Source organism: Phlebotomus papatasi, chromosome 3, assembly GCF_024763615.1.
Source record: "Phlebotomus papatasi isolate M1 chromosome 3, Ppap_2.1, whole genome shotgun sequence".
NCBI classification, from domain to species: domain Eukaryota; kingdom Metazoa; phylum Arthropoda; class Insecta; order Diptera; family Psychodidae; genus Phlebotomus; species Phlebotomus papatasi.
The window spans coordinates 24,023,939-24,042,735 of NC_077224.1; the positions used below are offsets into that span (position 1 = coordinate 24,023,939).

Sequence of the window (18,797 nt, forward strand, 5' to 3'; positions counted from 1 at the left end):
ATTTTCCTAATAATATAAGGTACAACAGGGGCCCATCAATCCTAATAAAAAGTGAAGCTATTTTTCCTTGTAAAAATTTTGGAGCTATTGCACCGCGACTTAAACAAATTTGCACGTAGTTCTTGTATAATTTTGGCGAAGATAATGAAATATGTATTTTTAGATAGCTTTTAATGCACGATTTCGAAATATATCAGATTGATAAGTCAATTTTCTTTAAGAAAAGACTTGTCAATAGTCTTCAGTGCCTCTATGCAAAAACGTATGGAAAAATGAAATGTCGAGAGGCCCCTGAGGTACAATGTGAATTTGACATAATGAAATACAAAAAATTCCTGCGATTTTTTTTGCGGATCTTGTATGACTTCAAAATAAAGTTAACTTTTAAAACATTAACAACAATCAAAAATACTTTGAAAAATATATTTTGAAAAGATTTAGAGTATTTTTTATTTATTTGTGGATACCTATATCTTTGTCTGTTCTCTATCGAGATTTTATAATTAAAATTAAATATTACATTTCAAACGTAGGACCATACCGATTATGGAATATTTTCCAAATTTGGCAGTGTTCCTTTATTTTTATTATGATTATTAATGAACATAAGCATTTTTTTTTTGATTGACTACAGCAACATAGTAATGAATTGATAGTTATTATTATTATTGATAGTTTATTTCATAGTTTGAATTGATAGAAGTAAAACAAAAACATCTAAGAAGGTGTCATTTTGCTAAGGAAATGCGTGTTTTTCATCGAGCTTTTCGTGAAAATGTGTAATATCTTAATTTTCTTGTCAACCAATTCAATGAAATCTCTGGATGGGTCAAATATTTCTGAGATTCCAGTGCACAGAGTGTGACCCAAGTTCAATTTTCTTAAGATGTCAAAGTGGTAATCTTTGTATTTTCCTCCGCCTACAAAAACGACTTCTTTCGACTAATGGATTTTCACGGTAAATATTAACCCTGATGAACTATCTACAACTTATAAATAGTTGTTCTTTTGAGAGGCCACTTGAAATATAAAAAAAATGCACAAATATCATTACAGCAAAATTACGATTTTAGACCCATTTTTTATTTTTGTTTTTTGAACTAAGGAAAAAAGGCCTAGGCTCCTAAGCCTCCTAAGTTTGTCAGGAAATGCGAGGTACTAGACTAGTTATCCGATTATTTGGCCATGGATAATGGTTAGTGCGCGTGACTTTGTCCTCTGCGAGTGACTTTGACACCCCCTATTCGTAAGCTTTTCTTTAATTCTAATGTGTAAAAATGGTCTTCATCGATCAGACATGGTCGGATCGGTAAAGACCATCCTTCACTGAGAAAAAAAGAGGGTGCGATTAACTTTTTTTCCTCATAACTTTAACACTTTTCAGGTGTAAAAATATATCAACATTTTTAAATGTTAATTTTACACTTTTTTAAGGGTAAAATTAACATGAAAAAGGATAACTTTAACCCATAATACACCTAAAAAGCATAATATTAACACCGATTTCGGATTAATACTGCAGGGTAAAATAAACATTTCCGGAATGTTATTTTAACTTTTTCGGATTTCTCTCAGTGTTAAGTTCTAGAAGTAAAGAAAAGCTTACGAGCAAGAGGGTGTAACTTACAAAAAAAAAATCAACTTTTACGCAGCTGCAACATTGCAAAGTTCCAAAACCTTCCCCTATATGCTTAAAGGTTTGTCTTTCTAAATGGCATTATTTATTTTTAGCATTAGTTTAAACGATTAAAATTTAATAATAAAATTTTAAAAAAAATCTATGATTTACTTAATTTGATATAAGTAAATTACTAATATGATTCATTGGCCATATGAGGGATATAGAAATGGTCAGATGTAGTACCTTGATCTTATGGATGAATTACAAAAAGATCATTGGAAACATTATTTTCCGGAAGGTTTTTTACTAATGTAGGTATATTCCCTTGAATGAGAAATATTAAAGTTACTCGATCATACCAATATTATTGCAATTGTTAGATAATTGATGCCCTGTAAAAGCAATAAATTACAAAACTTTCCTTTTCAATAAAGTGCTGCCTATTCAAGGGTAAAGTTCACCCGTATCTTTTGAACACCTTCACTTCTCTATAATACCTATATATACATAGTTTAGAGATTGCGATTATCCGCCAAGATATTGGACAAGATCTTGACAGATCGAAGATCGCAATTCTCTTTGATTATCTTGTGTGAGGTGTACGTGAAAGTGAAACTTTGGAGTGAAAAGTTTGTAAATCTTGCGATATTGTCAAAGAAATTGTGTCACACAATAAAATTATTTTCTCACATTTATTATACCATCGAGAACTTTGCCTACAAATTACCAATTAAAGCGTTTTGTGAGATCTTTTGTGCAATACAATTAAGAAGAATTAGGGAGAAGACCTTCATATTGAATGTCTTTTAGAAAAGTGATCTCAATGTTGATAGACTTTCTGGCCTCATCAATTTAGATGTTAGGGGGAAGAATGGTATCAATCAGTGATAATTATGTATGTAATTGAATTTTTTTTGGTTAGAGCAACAATTTCACGAAAAATTCAATTATTTCCGCCACATGTAATGTACTTAAATAAAAATGGTTTTCTCTATGGTTTTGTTCCGTCTCTTTTGCACCTTCTTGATTTATTTTTTGGTATGGGAGTGGATGTGATGAATAAAATGCATTGAGGTTCAATTGAAGCATGAAAATGAAGTCGTTTAATACAAAAAACGACTCATTTTTCTCTCATTCTCTCTTTTGTTTAATGAATTGTTTTATCATTGACCTTTCTTTGATGCCTAACTTTTATTTAGTAACACCGCCAGAGCATTGAAGTTCATGTTAAATTGCTTGGGGAGGAGGAAGGTATTTTCAGTGTATGTTTTTATTCCCATTCCTTTTGGATATTATTGAAGCTCTTTTTTTTCGAGCCTATTGAGACGTGGAATCACGATGGAAATTGATCAATAGTGCAGTTTAGAGCGTGGCTCAGACTTTAAGAAATCTTTTGTTCTTGCCACAGAATCTGATGATCTCATATTTTCATTCTAAAGATAAAACATTACCATTATGGGGGGCAAGAAGTTACCCGGCTGACCAATGGTAATCGGTTTATTTACAAAATTGTACATTAATTTGTTTGAAGAAGTCATTTAAAAATTATCATGTTAATTTATCCTTTACGCACTTGAGGGATAATACTCAATTCATTTGGAAATGTTATTACTAATAATTACTTTGTAATGAATTCGTTCAGTACACACACACACTCCATGTTCCACTTTAATCCAAGACACACTTGTTCAATTGTGTCTTGGATTTTAGACTTTCTAGTAGGCAAATAAATTATTTTTTTATTTCTTAATAAATTTATATATTTTTTTTATGATTGTAATGTATTAAACAAAAGGGGAAAATTATTTTAATATTATATAATATTGTTGTCCTGGACTCAGGAGTAACCAATTATTCACTCATTAAGGCTTAGAGCACGGAACTCCATGCTTCCGATCCCTTGATCGAATCAGGACACCCTTTCCTATCCACGAATATATTTTTTACAGTCCCGTTCTCGGAAGAGAAAAATTATTGTTAACTTTCAAATAGAAATCATCGCAATTTTAATAGAAGAACTGATTTCTGCAATGTTCAATAAAATGAATGAAATAAAATAATCACTTCTTTTTTAATTTGGAAAATAAATCTAGTTTAAAATATACCAACTTTTTCGAGAATGTTAAAAAAGAGTTAAAAGTTTCAGAAGAATTAAAGCAACTTCTTAATTTTGTAGAACAATTGGCCTTAGTATTTGTAATAAATATAATACGACAGAATATATACGATAGATTGCTTTTAGAACAATATATAATTATTCAATTAGCCAGGACGAATTTGCAAGAATTTTCTCAATCTTCTGTCTAATAAAATAATTTATTTCGATTGGCCTCGGAAGAACTTAAAGAACTACACTGCAAAGTGGGGCTCACCTATAACATGTTTATCACTCATCCGCTGTATTTGTACTTTTTCTTTGTCATAAATAATTTTATTCATGATTAAAGAAATTTAGTAGGAGTAACTATGTCCTAAGATTACTCGGGGGTACATTCTAACTTCTTTTCTATAGTTTCGATTGTAGATTCTGAAAAATTATAACAATAGCCGCACTTTTTGTAACTAACATAAATATTTATTAATAGTCACATTCTTTTGAAAATAGTACAATAGATGGTCTAATAACGTTCAAAAATTTGTCATTCACTAAATCTACCAGATACTGACTTATCGATACTATCGAGTCGATAGTATCGAAAAGTTGTCATTCAACCCCTTTATTGAATTATTGTACAACGTTTTTATATTATTTTTGTCTACTTAAATAATTATTTTGCGGGCACAATTCTGCTTTTCCTGTTCAAATTAATCAAGATTTTAATATAGGGTAGAGTAAGCCCTTTTCGCCACCTTAAGGTTTTGTACCCTTGTAATTCTTACAATTTTTGTCGAAATAAAAAGAAATTTTCTGTACAAGTGCTTTGAAGCATTGTCTCTCTAATGAACCAGGAGACTTTCCGGGAATTTTTGGGCATCTAGTTGAAAAAATACATTTCCTGGAACAATGCATGTGTAACTGTGTAAGCACTTTTTCGCCACTTGTTTTTAATTGATTTTTAAGAAATAGCAGCTTTCGAAAACCCGCAAAAGTACATTGCACAGTACTTTTCTTATTTAACACCTATATTAGACAATTATTAGAGTATTTCGAATGATTTTTTGCACATTTTTTGTTTGCGACAAAAATCAATTGACAATTACGTCTGTTTCAACTAAATTCCGCGAGGTGCGCCACTTGTAAAATCCTTAGAAAAATGAGTGGCGAAAAGTACTTACACAACCGAAAAAAGTAAGCCCTATTTCACCACATCCGTATTTCTTTATTTTTTTTGGAAAACATTATTAAATAATTATATTAGAGCGAAGCTTAGTTAATAACAAAGTGACTTTCAGTGAAAAAATATCAAATACTGTACTGCAAAAACATAAAATATTGCAAGACAATTTGTCTGAGCGTTGACAAGTTTATTAAGAACTCCATATTTTTTTGGTGACTGTTCACCTTGTCGACAATTTCTTCAATTAACTTGCAAATAATCTAGTCGGTGGACCACCAGTTATGGTTTTCTGATCCGTTGGACTAGAGGTTACGAAGTAATAGTCATTTCGTAGTTCCATGAGCTCATAATTCCCTGAAAAAGTGATTTTATTTGTAGGTGGCGAAAAAGTGCTTACTGGCGAAAAAGTACTGACTCTACCCTACACATAATTTTTTAGCTTATAATAAAGCATTTCAGCACATATTTGCGACACTATTACGAATTCTAATAAAATTTTTACATTAGGTAAACGTAAAGGCGTTCCTTTTCGAATATAATGGCCGATCGAGAAAATTCGAGTATAAATGGCCTCAATTCTGACACCAAAATTAAGATCAAAATTTCAAGCTGTCAAATATTTCCAAAATCAAGATTTCGGATTCTGACGCGAAGTAATTATGGAACTTAAAATGTCTTAGCTAAGAACCAAGATTTCAAGATTTTCCTCACATAACGAAACGTCACTTCTGATAAATATCTTCATTTCTCTGTTGAATTAGCAAAGTTAATTATAGGATGTATTAAAGAATAAATGAGAGTCCATAAATGGGAGTACAGGAAGTGCAAACCAAACTTGTGACCTGTGATAAACCAAGAAATGCTTATGCAAGATGTGATTATTTTGCAGATATCCTCAGGGTGGTGTACTTCGATATGTACATCTAGAAATACGGTACCATTTCGATTAAATTGCAAGGTCAAATACAGTATTTTACAAAGTAATTCTCTTTTTATACCATCTCTAATAGAAATACTCCTCATCAATAGTCATTTCCATATGAAATTCTTCAAATTGTTACTATCTTGAAAATTCCAAGCACCTCCGAGAGATTCTTGGAATTATTTCAAGAAGACAAGAAATTCGACGTCTTGAAATCTTGAAATATTGATTCCAGAATTGCAAATCTTGATATCCACATGGTTTGTGTCTTGGATTTCAAGATTCCAAGACATTTGACAGATTTGACATCTTGATCTTGATTTTTTGATTGCAGAATACCAAAATCTTGTAAATTTCTTGATCTTGATCTTGATCTTGGTCTCAGAATTGAGACCAATGTCAAAAATGTTTTGGATGAATTCCACTTAATGCTTACTAGCGCCACGTCACGGGCATTTCAGAGTGCAACAAATTAAATAAAATCTTAGAACAAAATTAAAAAAATACCTTTATGCAGTCCATGAATAAAAAGAATAATTTGAAATACTTTTAAAAAAAAACCTATAAATGAAGAAGTGACAAATATTGATATCCAGAATGTCTTTCTGTTCAATTTAGAATAAACAGTTGGTCAGTCGGGTATGGTATGGATCTCAATAGTGCAGAAAAATTATTTTAGTCAAAATGGGTGGAGTAGAGTTGAAAGGAATCATTAATATAGCATTGACCCCTGAAAAGATATTGTAATGTTTGAAGAGATCATCTTCAAATTTACCTGGAGAGAGGCCTTTGACGTAGGTTTTGTAGTACTAATAACAAAAATTACCAATTATAATTTATTCAAATCCATAGTAGTTTAGCAATGGGATGGAATTCTGCGGTTATGGATATTCTTTCTATATCTCTCTGGAATATTGGAGTCGCAATAATTTACGATGAGATGCTTTCCCAACTACTTGATCTTGACCTTGTGCTATGCCAATAAACTCTCCTATTTTTTTCCCTGACTTATTTTAACTTTAGAAAAAAATTGTTACTCAAGCTCACCATCGACACTTCTAATTGACCACGAACCTGTGGCTTGTCCACGCATAAGATGCGACCGTAGAGATATTATATACCAACAATGTTAAGAAAAAGCCGCCCGTCGTGAGATCTGAAACTTATGATCTTGTCCAATTTGGCCACTTGAGAGTTCATCTTGAGTATGGGGGCTCGTGAGGAAAATGCTGATTAGCTTTCGAGACGATCCTCAGAGATTTTGAAAGTGGCTTAGAGGATAACGTAGATCATAAGTTCATTGGCTTATCGAGAGTCTCGCGAATTTATTTAATTCTCATTTTAAAGTCAATCCCCTTGCTAAGTAAAAAAATCAGCTGGAAAGTGTGAAAAACACGGGGTACTAAAATTGCTAAATAAGCATAAAATTCTCAGAGATTTCCGATAGAAATATCTGCGACTGTTTTTTTTTTGGGGTCCTTGTCCTCATAAGTTTTCAGGTTTAGGCGTCTAAGCGGCTAAAACCAGCTGTTTTTTCTCAAATATTTCTCACTTATTGTTTATTTAGGTAGTTCTATGGCTTATTAATAAAGTTTATGAGTCTATAAAAGAAGTAATTCGGTAATGTCCAAAATTACAGGGTTTGTATGAAAATGATGGGAGAAATTTTCAGATTGTTTTTAAAATTTCTTTTAATACATTCTCCAGCAGTTTTACTATTAATATTATAATGATAATTTCCCATTAAAAATTGTAAAATATTTTTGCCTAAAGTGCTGCAAACGAAAGTTTGACATCACGTCGATTTTGATAATATTTTCCTTCATTCCCCTTTCCGATTTGAATTCTGGGTGACAAATGCTTTTCTCTCACAGTTACTCTATATAAATAAGAATAGTTCTTAATGGAATAATAATTTAAATTCAGTAACCGTTAAAGTGTGTATCTGCTAGGGGCTTATTGCATCCACTCAATAGATTTTTCCTTTCCACAATGTTTACCAAAATATTTATTTGTAAGAAGATGGGTCCAAATATGAACATTTCATCTCAAGTATTTATAGAACTATGTGAGAATAGATAAAAAATTTAAAAAAATTTCGTAAAAAAACACTAAAATACGATAAATAAGAGATACGGGAGAACAAAAATATCGAATCAAAGGAATACATTAATTTACCTAAAGCATAAATATTTTTCACATTAAAAAATTAGAGAGAAAATCGCATTAATGCTATAAATCAATTTATATCAAATTTTGCGGGCCAAGTCTACCTTTTTATCAACAAATAGATCAAATTTTGAATATAAAATGATTCAAACACACAAATTACACATTTGGACTCTCACCAGCGACAATTAATGTGAATCATATTAAAATTTTAATGTGCAAGTCTGACAACACAGTTACGCGCATGAATTATAGCCTTAAGTATAAATAATGCATTTTTCAGTCCTAAAAATGTTTTAGAGGGTGTATTCGAGATTAAAGTATTAAATTAATCTTTACTGAACATCTCCTGTAGATAAACAAATATATGGAGACAATAATAATTAAACAATTATAGGGAGGTGGGGCACTTTTGTATGTGGGACAGTATTGAAATTGGGATTTTTCACCTATTTTTAAATGAAATTGAGCCTTATGATTATATAATTTAGGTATACAAACAGACTGAGAAGCTAAATTACATTATGATATGGCTCAGTTCGCTCAGTTCCATTTAAACATGGGAGGAAAATTCTAATTTCACAGCTACACCACATTCAAAGGTGCCCCACTTCCCCCTATAGGGCTTTATAAAATTATTGTTCAAATCTTAAATATTGCCTTGCAGCGATTTCATTAAATTATACATTTTATAATTTTTGATTATTTTAAACTCTATTTTATTTAATTTGGATTACAAGAAATCATTTTGATTAATAAATATTTTGAAAAGATTCAGCAAGTTAGAATGTAAGAAAAATTACCTTATTTATTTTAGCATCATTTAAGTTGGTTAAGCGATCTTCAGACCTGTGGTTTATTTATTTGGCATTAAAATGTATATTTTCGTAATGCAAGAAATTTTTTAAAAAAGTCCTTACTTGAATAATAAGGGCAGTTAATTTGACTAATTTTGAAAAAAAAAATAACACTTGATTTTTGTTGGGAAATTCAAGGACCTTCGGGATCTGTACCTTTGATGACTGTGTTAGGGGAAACTGGGGCACCACCAAACACGGGGTACCACCAAACAGTAATACTTATTTCTAAACTACTTAGACTATCTCGACCATTCCTTCAGTGGACAAGCATCCCTATAGTGCCTATAAATTCCTATCGGTCTTATCCTCTGAAGTCGAATATCCGATTAAAAAATCGCAGTGTTTGGTAGTACCCCGTGTTTGGTGGTGCCCCAGTTTCCCCTACTAACATTATCATCCTAATATTATTGTAACTATTTTTATTATTAGGAGAAAATGGTCTGCCTCTGAATGCGACAGTCTTTAAATGTTTTCATTTTTCTCTTACTTCCCAAAGCAAAAATTCTATTTTGTGAACTATAGTTAATACTATTAACTTCGATTACCAAAATGAAATTTTAAACGGTAAAAAGTATGGTAACTTACCGTACTTTTTCTAAGGAAAATAATTGAAAAAATGACACATGCAATTTGAGATTTGATTGGATAAAATAAAATAATATTTGTAATAAAAATAATAATAAAAAAAATTGAAAATAAAAATAATAGGGGAAAGTGGCCTACATTGGAATTCGGCAGCCTTTAAATGTTTCAGTTTTTCTCTTACTTCCCAAAGCAAAAATTCTAAGACATGGTAATGACGTTTCTTTTCGCCGTGAGATATCAGAAATTGCTTCGCTTTTTGTTACTTTTTGCTCTATACCTTTTGTTACTTTTTACCCCAAGTGGCCATTTTTAATAAAAGGATTTCAGAAGAAAAGAACTTTTGTAAAATTCTAAAATAGATAGTGGTTTCGTATTCAAAAAATCCAAATTATTTAGAAAATATTCACCAGTGAATCAATTTTGGAAAATAAGTAGGTAATAATTGTTATCTTCTGCAAGGAAAATATTTCAAAAATAGGGCTAAAAATTTCGATATTTTTTACTTTCTAAATTCCTTGTTCGAATTCTAAGAAAGTTACGACATTGAAGAAGGTCTATGGCGGCTATCTATAGAAAAAAATTTGAGCCGCTATCTTTTTTACCTTGGAAGATATTGAATTTTGAATTTTTCGATTTGTGTCTTTTTGCCCCAGTCTCCCCTATTCTCTGTATTCCGTCCCTTTGAGGATTTTGACCATTCGGGATTTTGGTTTCCGCGATTTTGACGATTCAAGATTTCGGTTACCACCGCTTTATAGCATTTTTGAAGCATTCAAAGCTCTAGCCAATCAAAGATCACGTTAGGACTGAAATATTTTATGGGATTTATTAATTAGTTAATTAATTATTAACATGTGGATAATATTGAGACAGTGTGAAATTTCTAATGCAGAATTTTATTCAATATATTTCAAAGCAATAGCTTCGAAATATCTTAAAAAAAACATCATTTATTTTCATCAGCAGCATGATTAATGAATTTTAATTGACTCAATTGACCTAATTTGTTAATCTTAAGTTACCTTGTTACTTAGAACTCTTCATTAAGAAAAAAAGAAACGTAACCTTAAGCTAGCAAAAAAAATATTTTAGCTTTTATTGATGCTCCATGAGCTTCAGAAATTTTCTTTGCTATTTTATCCTCATTTCTGCAGTCTGCAAAGTTTATCTGCCGCGCGCTATTTTTATTATCTGTGTCATTTGATTTTTTCCTTCTGTTCTTTCATTTCCCCTAAAATGTTTACTTTGTCACTGTTGGAAGTGTTTGTTGTTGGTGAAAATCCAACGCATGCGTTTCAAATGGGGAGCATTTTCCGCCGAGAAGCCGGAATCCCACTGTTCGGGCACCAGAAGGGGGCTTAGGGGAGGGGCAGGAGAGGAGTGAATGCCTGAAAAGCTCTGCGTCGTCTCACGGCTGGAAAGAATTTCAGTCAAAATAGCAATTGCGTGTAGAATAGGTGGAAAAAAAGAAATATTTTGATTTCTCTTTTTAAGTTTTCTAATTTTTGTGTTATTTCCCCCAAGACAAAAAAGAGCAAAAAAAAAATAGTGCATAGAGTGTATGAAAGTCTCAAATTTTTTGTTTTACCTCTTGCCAATATCACCAATTAAATAGCTATTAAGAGAGCTCGGTTGGTTTGATAAAGAAGAAATTAAGTAAGACATTGGAATCCCAAGACCTTCAGGAAAGGGAAAAAGTATCTTGTTTTTTTTTTTGGGAAAAGTGAGGGAAATTCACAAAGACTTGGATGATGAAAATTCCAGTGAAATGTTTCTACGTCAAATACTGCAATTTATCAAAAGTTGCCAAAAGATGCCCAAAGGTTTGACCTTGCTGTATCCTTTGCCTTCAACATGCAAACAATGAACATAAGATTAATTGGCGCGATTGCTAATGTTTTTTATTTTTTATGTCGCCTCTTGCAGAATCACCTTTGACTGTGTCCGGACATCAAACGGGACGCAGCATAATGCCGTGCGTCTTGAGTGCCCCCCTTGTGGTTACACTCGTCGGATTGCCGTGCAGGGGAAAATCTTTTGCAGCTCATCGCATCTCCCGGCATCTCAATTGGAAAGGAGAATCAGCTAAAGGTAAGATTCTCTTCCCCACAGGTTTATAAAGAATTGCCCCAAAAAAAACAGAGCCATAAAAGAAAAAGTCACTGGAATTCGCGCACAAATTCATTTCGATGTTAGTGCAAAATAGCTTTTCTGTGGAATTATATACAAAAAACACCAGTTTGTTGATAAACAATCTGGCTTTTTTATGGTTTATCAGAGAAACCGAGTTTCCGCTGTTGATGAGACGTGACTTTGACTGGACGAGCCTCAAGTGCGGGCATAGCTCAGTCGTAGAGCATTCGACTGCAGATCGAGAGGTCCCCGGTTCAAACCCGGGTGTCCGCTGTCCTTTTTCCTTTTTTTTCACTAATTTTATTATAATTGTTCCTATACTTTCATTCAATAAGGAAGAACTAGTCCTAATTTATCAATTCCTCTTAAAACCTTTGCCATGCGGAGGTATACCTGAGCTTCTGCTCAAGACAAACAAATGGAATATCATTGGAAAGCTTGGCTCATTAGCTATCAGCATCTGGTACATTTGCCCCACCTGACTACAATTGCAATCATTAAGAACAATTTATGCTAATGATAGTACTTTGGACAAAGATTTTCCACCATTTATTTTCTGATTAGAAGGAATTTTTGAAGATGGAAATTAAAAGCTCTGTTAGAGTGTTTCCTATTGTAACTGATAAGAGGATTTTTTTTTTGTGAGAATGCTATTTTCTATTCAATAAAATCTTTAATCATCGTAGGGCTATGATCATGCCTAAAAGGTCAATTTATGAACATTTTTTTGACTGAAAAAGATATAATATTTCCACAAGTAGGGGGAAGTGAGCCACTTTTTAATGGGTTACCTTTGAAAATGGTTTTTTATTCACTGGCAAAAATAAAAGGGTCAAATTAATCATTTTGATCAAAAATGGATAATATTTTATCCTTTGAAAGTTTTACTTGTATCTTTTGAAATATTGTATGCACATTTATCACGATCGATTATGTTTTATCGTAAAATGATTATTCATATCATATTTTTCTCACCTGAGCGAACACCAAAGATGACTTTTTTATTGTTTGTGTTCGTTTATTGCAGGGTAAAATAGGTGTCAAAACAGTGATCCTTTTAAAGGATCATCGGTGACCCTTTTATTTTTACCAGCGTTCCTCTATTTTTAAAGGGTTTTATGGCTTATCATAATGTAATTTAGCTTCATAATGGGTTTGTAAAGTTTAATTATATAAGAATAAATCCAAATTCCGTTAAAAAATAGAATCAAAAACTCCAGACCCACGACCGAAAGGGCTGCAAGAATTGGTCTATGGAAAAACGCTAGAATTGCTCTTGTGGGCTTTTATTTACTTCAGTAATATGTGATACACTTCTACTTCATTTTCTTTTAATTTCTGGGGGCAAATGGACCACTTTAGATACCGAGATAAGGGGTTCTTCCCCACAAGATCACCCTTGGACGGGCCGGGGTGGATCCCTAAACTCTTCTGAAAACTTTCTCAATTAATTCTGATAAATTATTTACCTGCATAATGAACTCTAAATCGCAACAATATTTTGCAAAAGGATCAAATTCGGATCAATTTGATCCTTTTATTTTTACAAGTGTTAGGGAAGATGGGCCTTACCGTAATTTAGCGGGCGTAATTTACCGACAATTCTTTCGTATATCTAAATTACAATACATTGAAGCTCAGTTTTCTTCAGAAATATGCGAAAAAATCGTATTATTATTTTAGCCTCAGAGCTCTGTAAGTCCACCTACCCCCTATAAGTAATTTTGTTCAGAGAACACTGAATACAATTCAGAATATTCCCAGAATATTCAGAATATCGACTTTGAACACCTTCCTAAAGAGACGACACACAGAAAAAATTTAACTCTAAATTTAAGAATATATTCAATTCAATTCAATTTATTATTATTTCATAGGAAAATCTGTCCTCTGTACAAATAAATACAAAAAAAAATAATAACTTCAAGAACAGCTCATGTAGAACACGAGGAATGCGTATAACAAATAGGGAATCGCGGAGAATATATAAGATCCTGGGAACTTAAATTGGACGTGAATCCCCGAGGCGTTTAAGTTTAGAAGCTCTGAGCGAAAGATATGAGCTAGAATCCCTAGCTCTTTCAAGTTAAGAGTTCGGGAACTTGTTCAGCATTATCTGGAATGTGAAAAAATGTCTACAGATTTGCAAATTGAAACTAAAACTAAATGATCAAGGATTTAGAATTAGGGCATTGGCATTCATTGGATGGGATTTGAAATTAAATTCCTGGGTGTTTCTATTTAAGAATTTTCCATTTTTCTGTGTGTATGATCTTTTAGAAATAAAAACCAGTCTTATTGTGTATCAACGTACCACTTTGAATACAAGAAAAATATTTATGTAAGGACATGGTAATTTTATGATAAAATTCGTATACTTACCTACCGCGTAATCATTTTCCAACAAAATAATTTTTTTTCGTGATTTTACGCTTTTTGACCGATTGAAAGTTCTCTTCTATTTTCTCCTTTGTTTTGAGATTTTTTAATTAGGAATATGATTACAATGTAAGGAATATTGAGCTATCATTATTTTGTAAGTGAATAATATTATGCCACAAACAAAAAAAATATGAACTTGAATTACAAAAAATAACGTACAGGATACTAGATTTTTTAGAGTATAATATAGCGAAGAAAGTTTTTCTAAATTTATTCGAACTTTTTAAAGAACTTACTTATCTAAAAAATTTACATAATAGACGATCATCAAAATTACGCTTCTTAAGAAAAAGTGTAAACTTATTTTAAGCTAAATTTTTAATTTTAAAGATTAGTATCTCAAAAGAAAATTTGAATCAAAAGCAAAACTAAGAAACAGAAAATTAAAATTATTAGGGGAGACTGGGGCACATGTAAACATTTTCAATAGTTGCGAATTTGAGGTGGTTTTCCAAGGACACCGTGATTTTTTGGAAAATCTTTCTTAGCTCATGTTTTACTCTTGGATATAGGCAATACATCGAAGGTAATGCGGATGCTGGAAAACAATTGAGTTTTCCAAAAAAATAAAATTTTTGTCACTGTGCATTTTTCTCTTTTCACAAAATACCTGGGGTAGAAATATACACTTTCTGGGGAGGATGTAAACACTTTTTTTTCCACCCTTGAAATTAACTTTGCACCACTTACTTTTGATAATTTTAATTACTTAAGAGATATATAAAGACTGTATATTTATCAAAAAATCACGACACTTTTTACAAAGAATAATTAAAATAGTAAAAAAACTAAAAGCATACAAATCAAAGACATTTTTCAATGGATTTTCCCCATATTTTGACATAATTTGACTTATTATTGAACACAGCGCTACCAATTTTTTCGTAGTCAATGAATTAGACATTTCGCATGAAGGTCAATTTCCCGCTCTTTTACTTACTCATTTTGTGAAATTGAAATTTCCTGTTTACATCTACCCCAAGTGCTGTTTTCTGACCAATTACTAATTCTTTTGAAATAATGAGAATCTCAATTTCTCTAGTAAATGCATTAATATAATCCTAAAAGATGTAGGAAAGAACTGGTATTGCTACATTTCGATTATTTTACACAGTTTTTAATTTCCAGGTGGAAATCCAAATGACCAAAATAAGCGAAATATCAACATTTTCAGGAAAAATGTTTTTTGTTTTTAAAGTATTAGGATTATATTGACCAATTCATCTGTGAACATACATCCCCATGGTATCTATGAATGCATATGGGTTTAATCCTCTGCAGTCTTAAAATTAATGAAAAAAAATCACAGTGTTTACAACTACCCCTGTTTACTACTACCCCAGTTCCCCCTAAGCAAAATAGTTTAAAACTTCCTTTTTTTGTACATTTAAAATTTAAGATAAAGATATTGACTTGGAGTTTTCAGACGATTCTTCATAAGTCCATTTGAAGATTATTAATACGACCCTCATTTCCATCCCACCTCTCCCCTTCATCTTCCAAAAAAAACCGTGACGTCTTTTTTTTTTTTGTAAAGCTTAGAACTACAGGCATGGCTTAACGAAAAGAACTAACAATCTCTTCTCTTATGGCTCCAGCACACCTTTTAGATCAGGAAAATTTCATGAAGTCGAAATTCGAAACCCTTTCTTTCTCACATGTTTTGCATATGACTATCTCATTCTTTCGCATACCAAATTCGATTGAGCTAAATTGAATTTGGAGTGATGTTTAAGAGAAGAAGAAGAGTGCGAGAGAACGAGATAGACATATGCAAAACATGTGAGAAAGAAATGGATCCGAAATTCGACTTCATGAAATTTTCTTAATCTAAAAGGTGTGCCGGAGCCATTATACACTAAAAGTTTAAAAAATTCTAGTTAATAACGGTAATTAAGTTTCTACCGGAGCTTTTATAAAAAAGTGAACAAAAAAAAAAGAAATCTTTAATACAGCACTTTCTTATCTTAACATCGTGGGTGGACCTCAATATTACCACATGGAGAGTATTTTAAACAGAAGATATTTAATTACTAATAATAAAAACATTCCGTAAAATCATTCCCTAATCTCCAATTTTTGCCTAAACATACGACTTTTTTTGGCCAGAGGGTGTAGAATTTATATGGATTAATTAAATAAAATATTCTAGGGGGAAGTGGGGCACCTTTGAAATTCGGATTTTTCACCTATTTTTAAATAAAATTGAGCCTTATCGTAATATAATTTAGCTGCACAAACAGATTGAGAAGCTAAATTATATCACGATAAGGCTTAATTTTATTTTAAAATAGATGAAAAATTCCAATTTCAAAGGTGCCCCACTTCCCCCTACTATCGTGTTGAATTTATCATTGATCTAGTACAAACATAAGATAATACCCCTTTTATATCAAAATTTCACTTTTTAATTGATTTTTTTGAACTCCGCTAGAGTCAACGAATCCAATAGAGTCAACAGATTTGGAAATAATTAGTTGACTCTATCGAGGTCCCACTGTATTTCAAATGCTAAGGACTGAGTGGTTAATCGTTTATTTAAGAAACCATTGATTTTGAACTAATTTATTTTCTTATATACTAAAATGAAATCTTAAATAATATATGGAAAAGAATCAGCAGATTGATTGAAGATTTATGACGATAACATGAGCTCTAATTAATTAAAAAATCAATTAAAAAACTCAATTCACTCAAAAAAAAAATCACTCACTCAGTGTAAACAAAGAATTCTTACAATTTCATGTAAGCAAATGTAGCGTTTTTATCAAATTGATTGATAAATTTAATCCTTTTCTTAGTTTTCACGGTGGAAGAAGCTGCAACGCCGGAGACACTCAAGGAGATCTTGGCACATTTCCAGAGTGGCAATAATGTGGCTGTGAGTATTTTTGATGAAAGAGAGAGCAACAGAGTATATAATTATTGTCAGAAATTCGCCAATTTGACCTCATTTTTCTATGAATTATTATTCTTTATCTTTTCTGATTACTTTGCCAAGCATAACAGAATATTTTCAAAAGGGAGAGTTGATAGAAATGCTGTTGGTGAGCTTTTCCAAATCAGAGTTTATTTCAAAATTAATTTTTAAAAAATTTATTGCAATGATTGTTTTTTTTGGAAATTTTTCTGACAGAGTGGCTCAATTGATTTTTTTGAATTTGAAAACTGTCAATTATATTGCAACTGGAGCGCCACTAGCGGTGCTATATTAAACTCGGAATGTTCTGAATAGTTGTAGTTACTTTTCAATAATGGAAGATTTTATAACGTTATAAAATAAATTTCTTCTGAGATTTCGTGCAGCATATTTAATTAAATTCTTCAAATTATTATTGGTATTTAGCTAATTTTAGACAAGCCCATTTGTAAAAGCAAATATCGAGAATCACTTTTAAATACAAATTGAACCACTGTAAATTCACATTAAACAGCCCATGCGAATGCTGAGAAGAATGTGTGAGGAACATAAAATACAAAATTGCATTGCAGATAATCGATGGAATGCATCTCACGCGATTGTCTCGCCAATTAATTGCGGCATTCTGCAATGAGACATCCTCCCACCATATTCTCGTGGAGATTACGTGCGATGAAGTGGAAGTGGCTGACAATATGGAAAGAACTCTGAAGTTCTACGAGAAGAAGCTGGACAAGAACATTGACTGGAGGCATACGATCCAGGAGAAGGTGCATCGATACCATGAAGATTATGAGCCATGCTCTCCGCTCGAAGCTCCACTGATATCTGTCAATGCTTCGGCCAATCCGGCTCTGCATGCTGTGACAGCTCGTGGGATTCAGGGGGCGCTGCAAACAATGATCCTGGGCGTGCTGGCGAGTCCGTTGATTAAGGAGCATGTTTTCTACTTTACGCGCCATGGAGAGAGTAAGTTCAACATGATGGGACGCATTGGGGGAGACAGTGGATTGTCAGAGAGGGGCTCCAAGTATGCCGAACGTTTGGCAATTGCCTGCCCGACTCCCAAATTGATCTGGACATCGGAACTGGAGCGTACAATTGCCACAGCCAGGGCTATTCCTGGTCCAAGGACAGCTCTGCGGGAACTTAATGAGATCAATGCAGGAATCTGCGAGGGATTGACGTACGAAGAAATCCAGGAGCGTTTCCCGCAGGAATTTGCTTGGCGTGATCAGGATAAACTCAAGTACAGGTCAGTTATATTGCTTTTCTCACTTTCAGTTTCATTTGCCAGAAAATCAACATAAGCGCCACTTGCGGCAATCGCTTGAACTTTCAATGTTCTCAAAATTTATTTATTTGTCGTTCCAGGTATCCACATGGAGAATCCTACCTGGATCTTCTGCAACGGGTGGACAATGTAGTTCAGGGCCTCATGACAGCCTCTGAAGTACTTGTCGTGTCGCATCAGGCTGTTCTACGCTGCATCATGGCCTACTTCATGGGCACGAAACCAGAGGACGTGCCCTATATCAATGTGCCACTTCACACGCTCCTCGTTGTCCGGGCGTCTGGATATGACTTCGAAGTGGAGCCGGTTCCGCTGAAAGTCGAGTGCGTGGACACCTATCGTCTTCAGCCAAAGGTAAGTTGCAAGAAATCTCAATAATTTCAATTGATACAGAGTTTATGTCGCTTTTGAAGTTAGGTTTTTATGAAAATTAAATATCTTGAACCGGAATACACAATTTTTCAAACGCTGCATAAAGAAAGTTGGAAAAAGAGAAAAAACAGAAGGATTGAAGAGTTTGAAGAGGTTCCCGTCAAATCATTGCTCTACCTGCCGATTTTACTCGGAGGTTTT

The 18,797-nt window shown here is 32.7% G+C and overlaps 1 protein-coding gene and 1 non-coding gene across 6 annotated transcripts in view; both read left to right on the plus strand.

Moving 5' to 3' along the window:
* LOC129808274 (6-phosphofructo-2-kinase/fructose-2,6-bisphosphatase-like) overlaps positions 1-18,797 on the plus strand; it is a 114,243-nt gene that overhangs the window by 90,203 nt on the left and 5,243 nt on the right. For 4 of the 5 annotated variants that reach the window (XM_055858113.1, XM_055858111.1, XM_055858114.1 and 1 more), the window contains exons 4-7: positions 11,362-11,526; positions 16,812-16,891; positions 17,503-18,185; positions 18,305-18,578. In XM_055858113.1, coding sequence (XP_055714088.1) covers positions 11,362-11,526; positions 16,812-16,891; positions 17,503-18,185; positions 18,305-18,578 — 1,202 coding nt within the window. Of the gene's footprint in view, positions 1-10,824; positions 11,259-11,361; positions 11,527-16,811; positions 16,892-17,502; positions 18,186-18,304; positions 18,579-18,797 lie in introns of those variants that run through there. The other variant, XM_055858115.1, reaches the window with a different exon arrangement.
* Positions 11,770-11,841, plus strand: Trnac-gca (transfer RNA cysteine (anticodon GCA)). The gene has a single exon. It is a non-coding gene; the product is annotated as a tRNA-Cys (tRNA).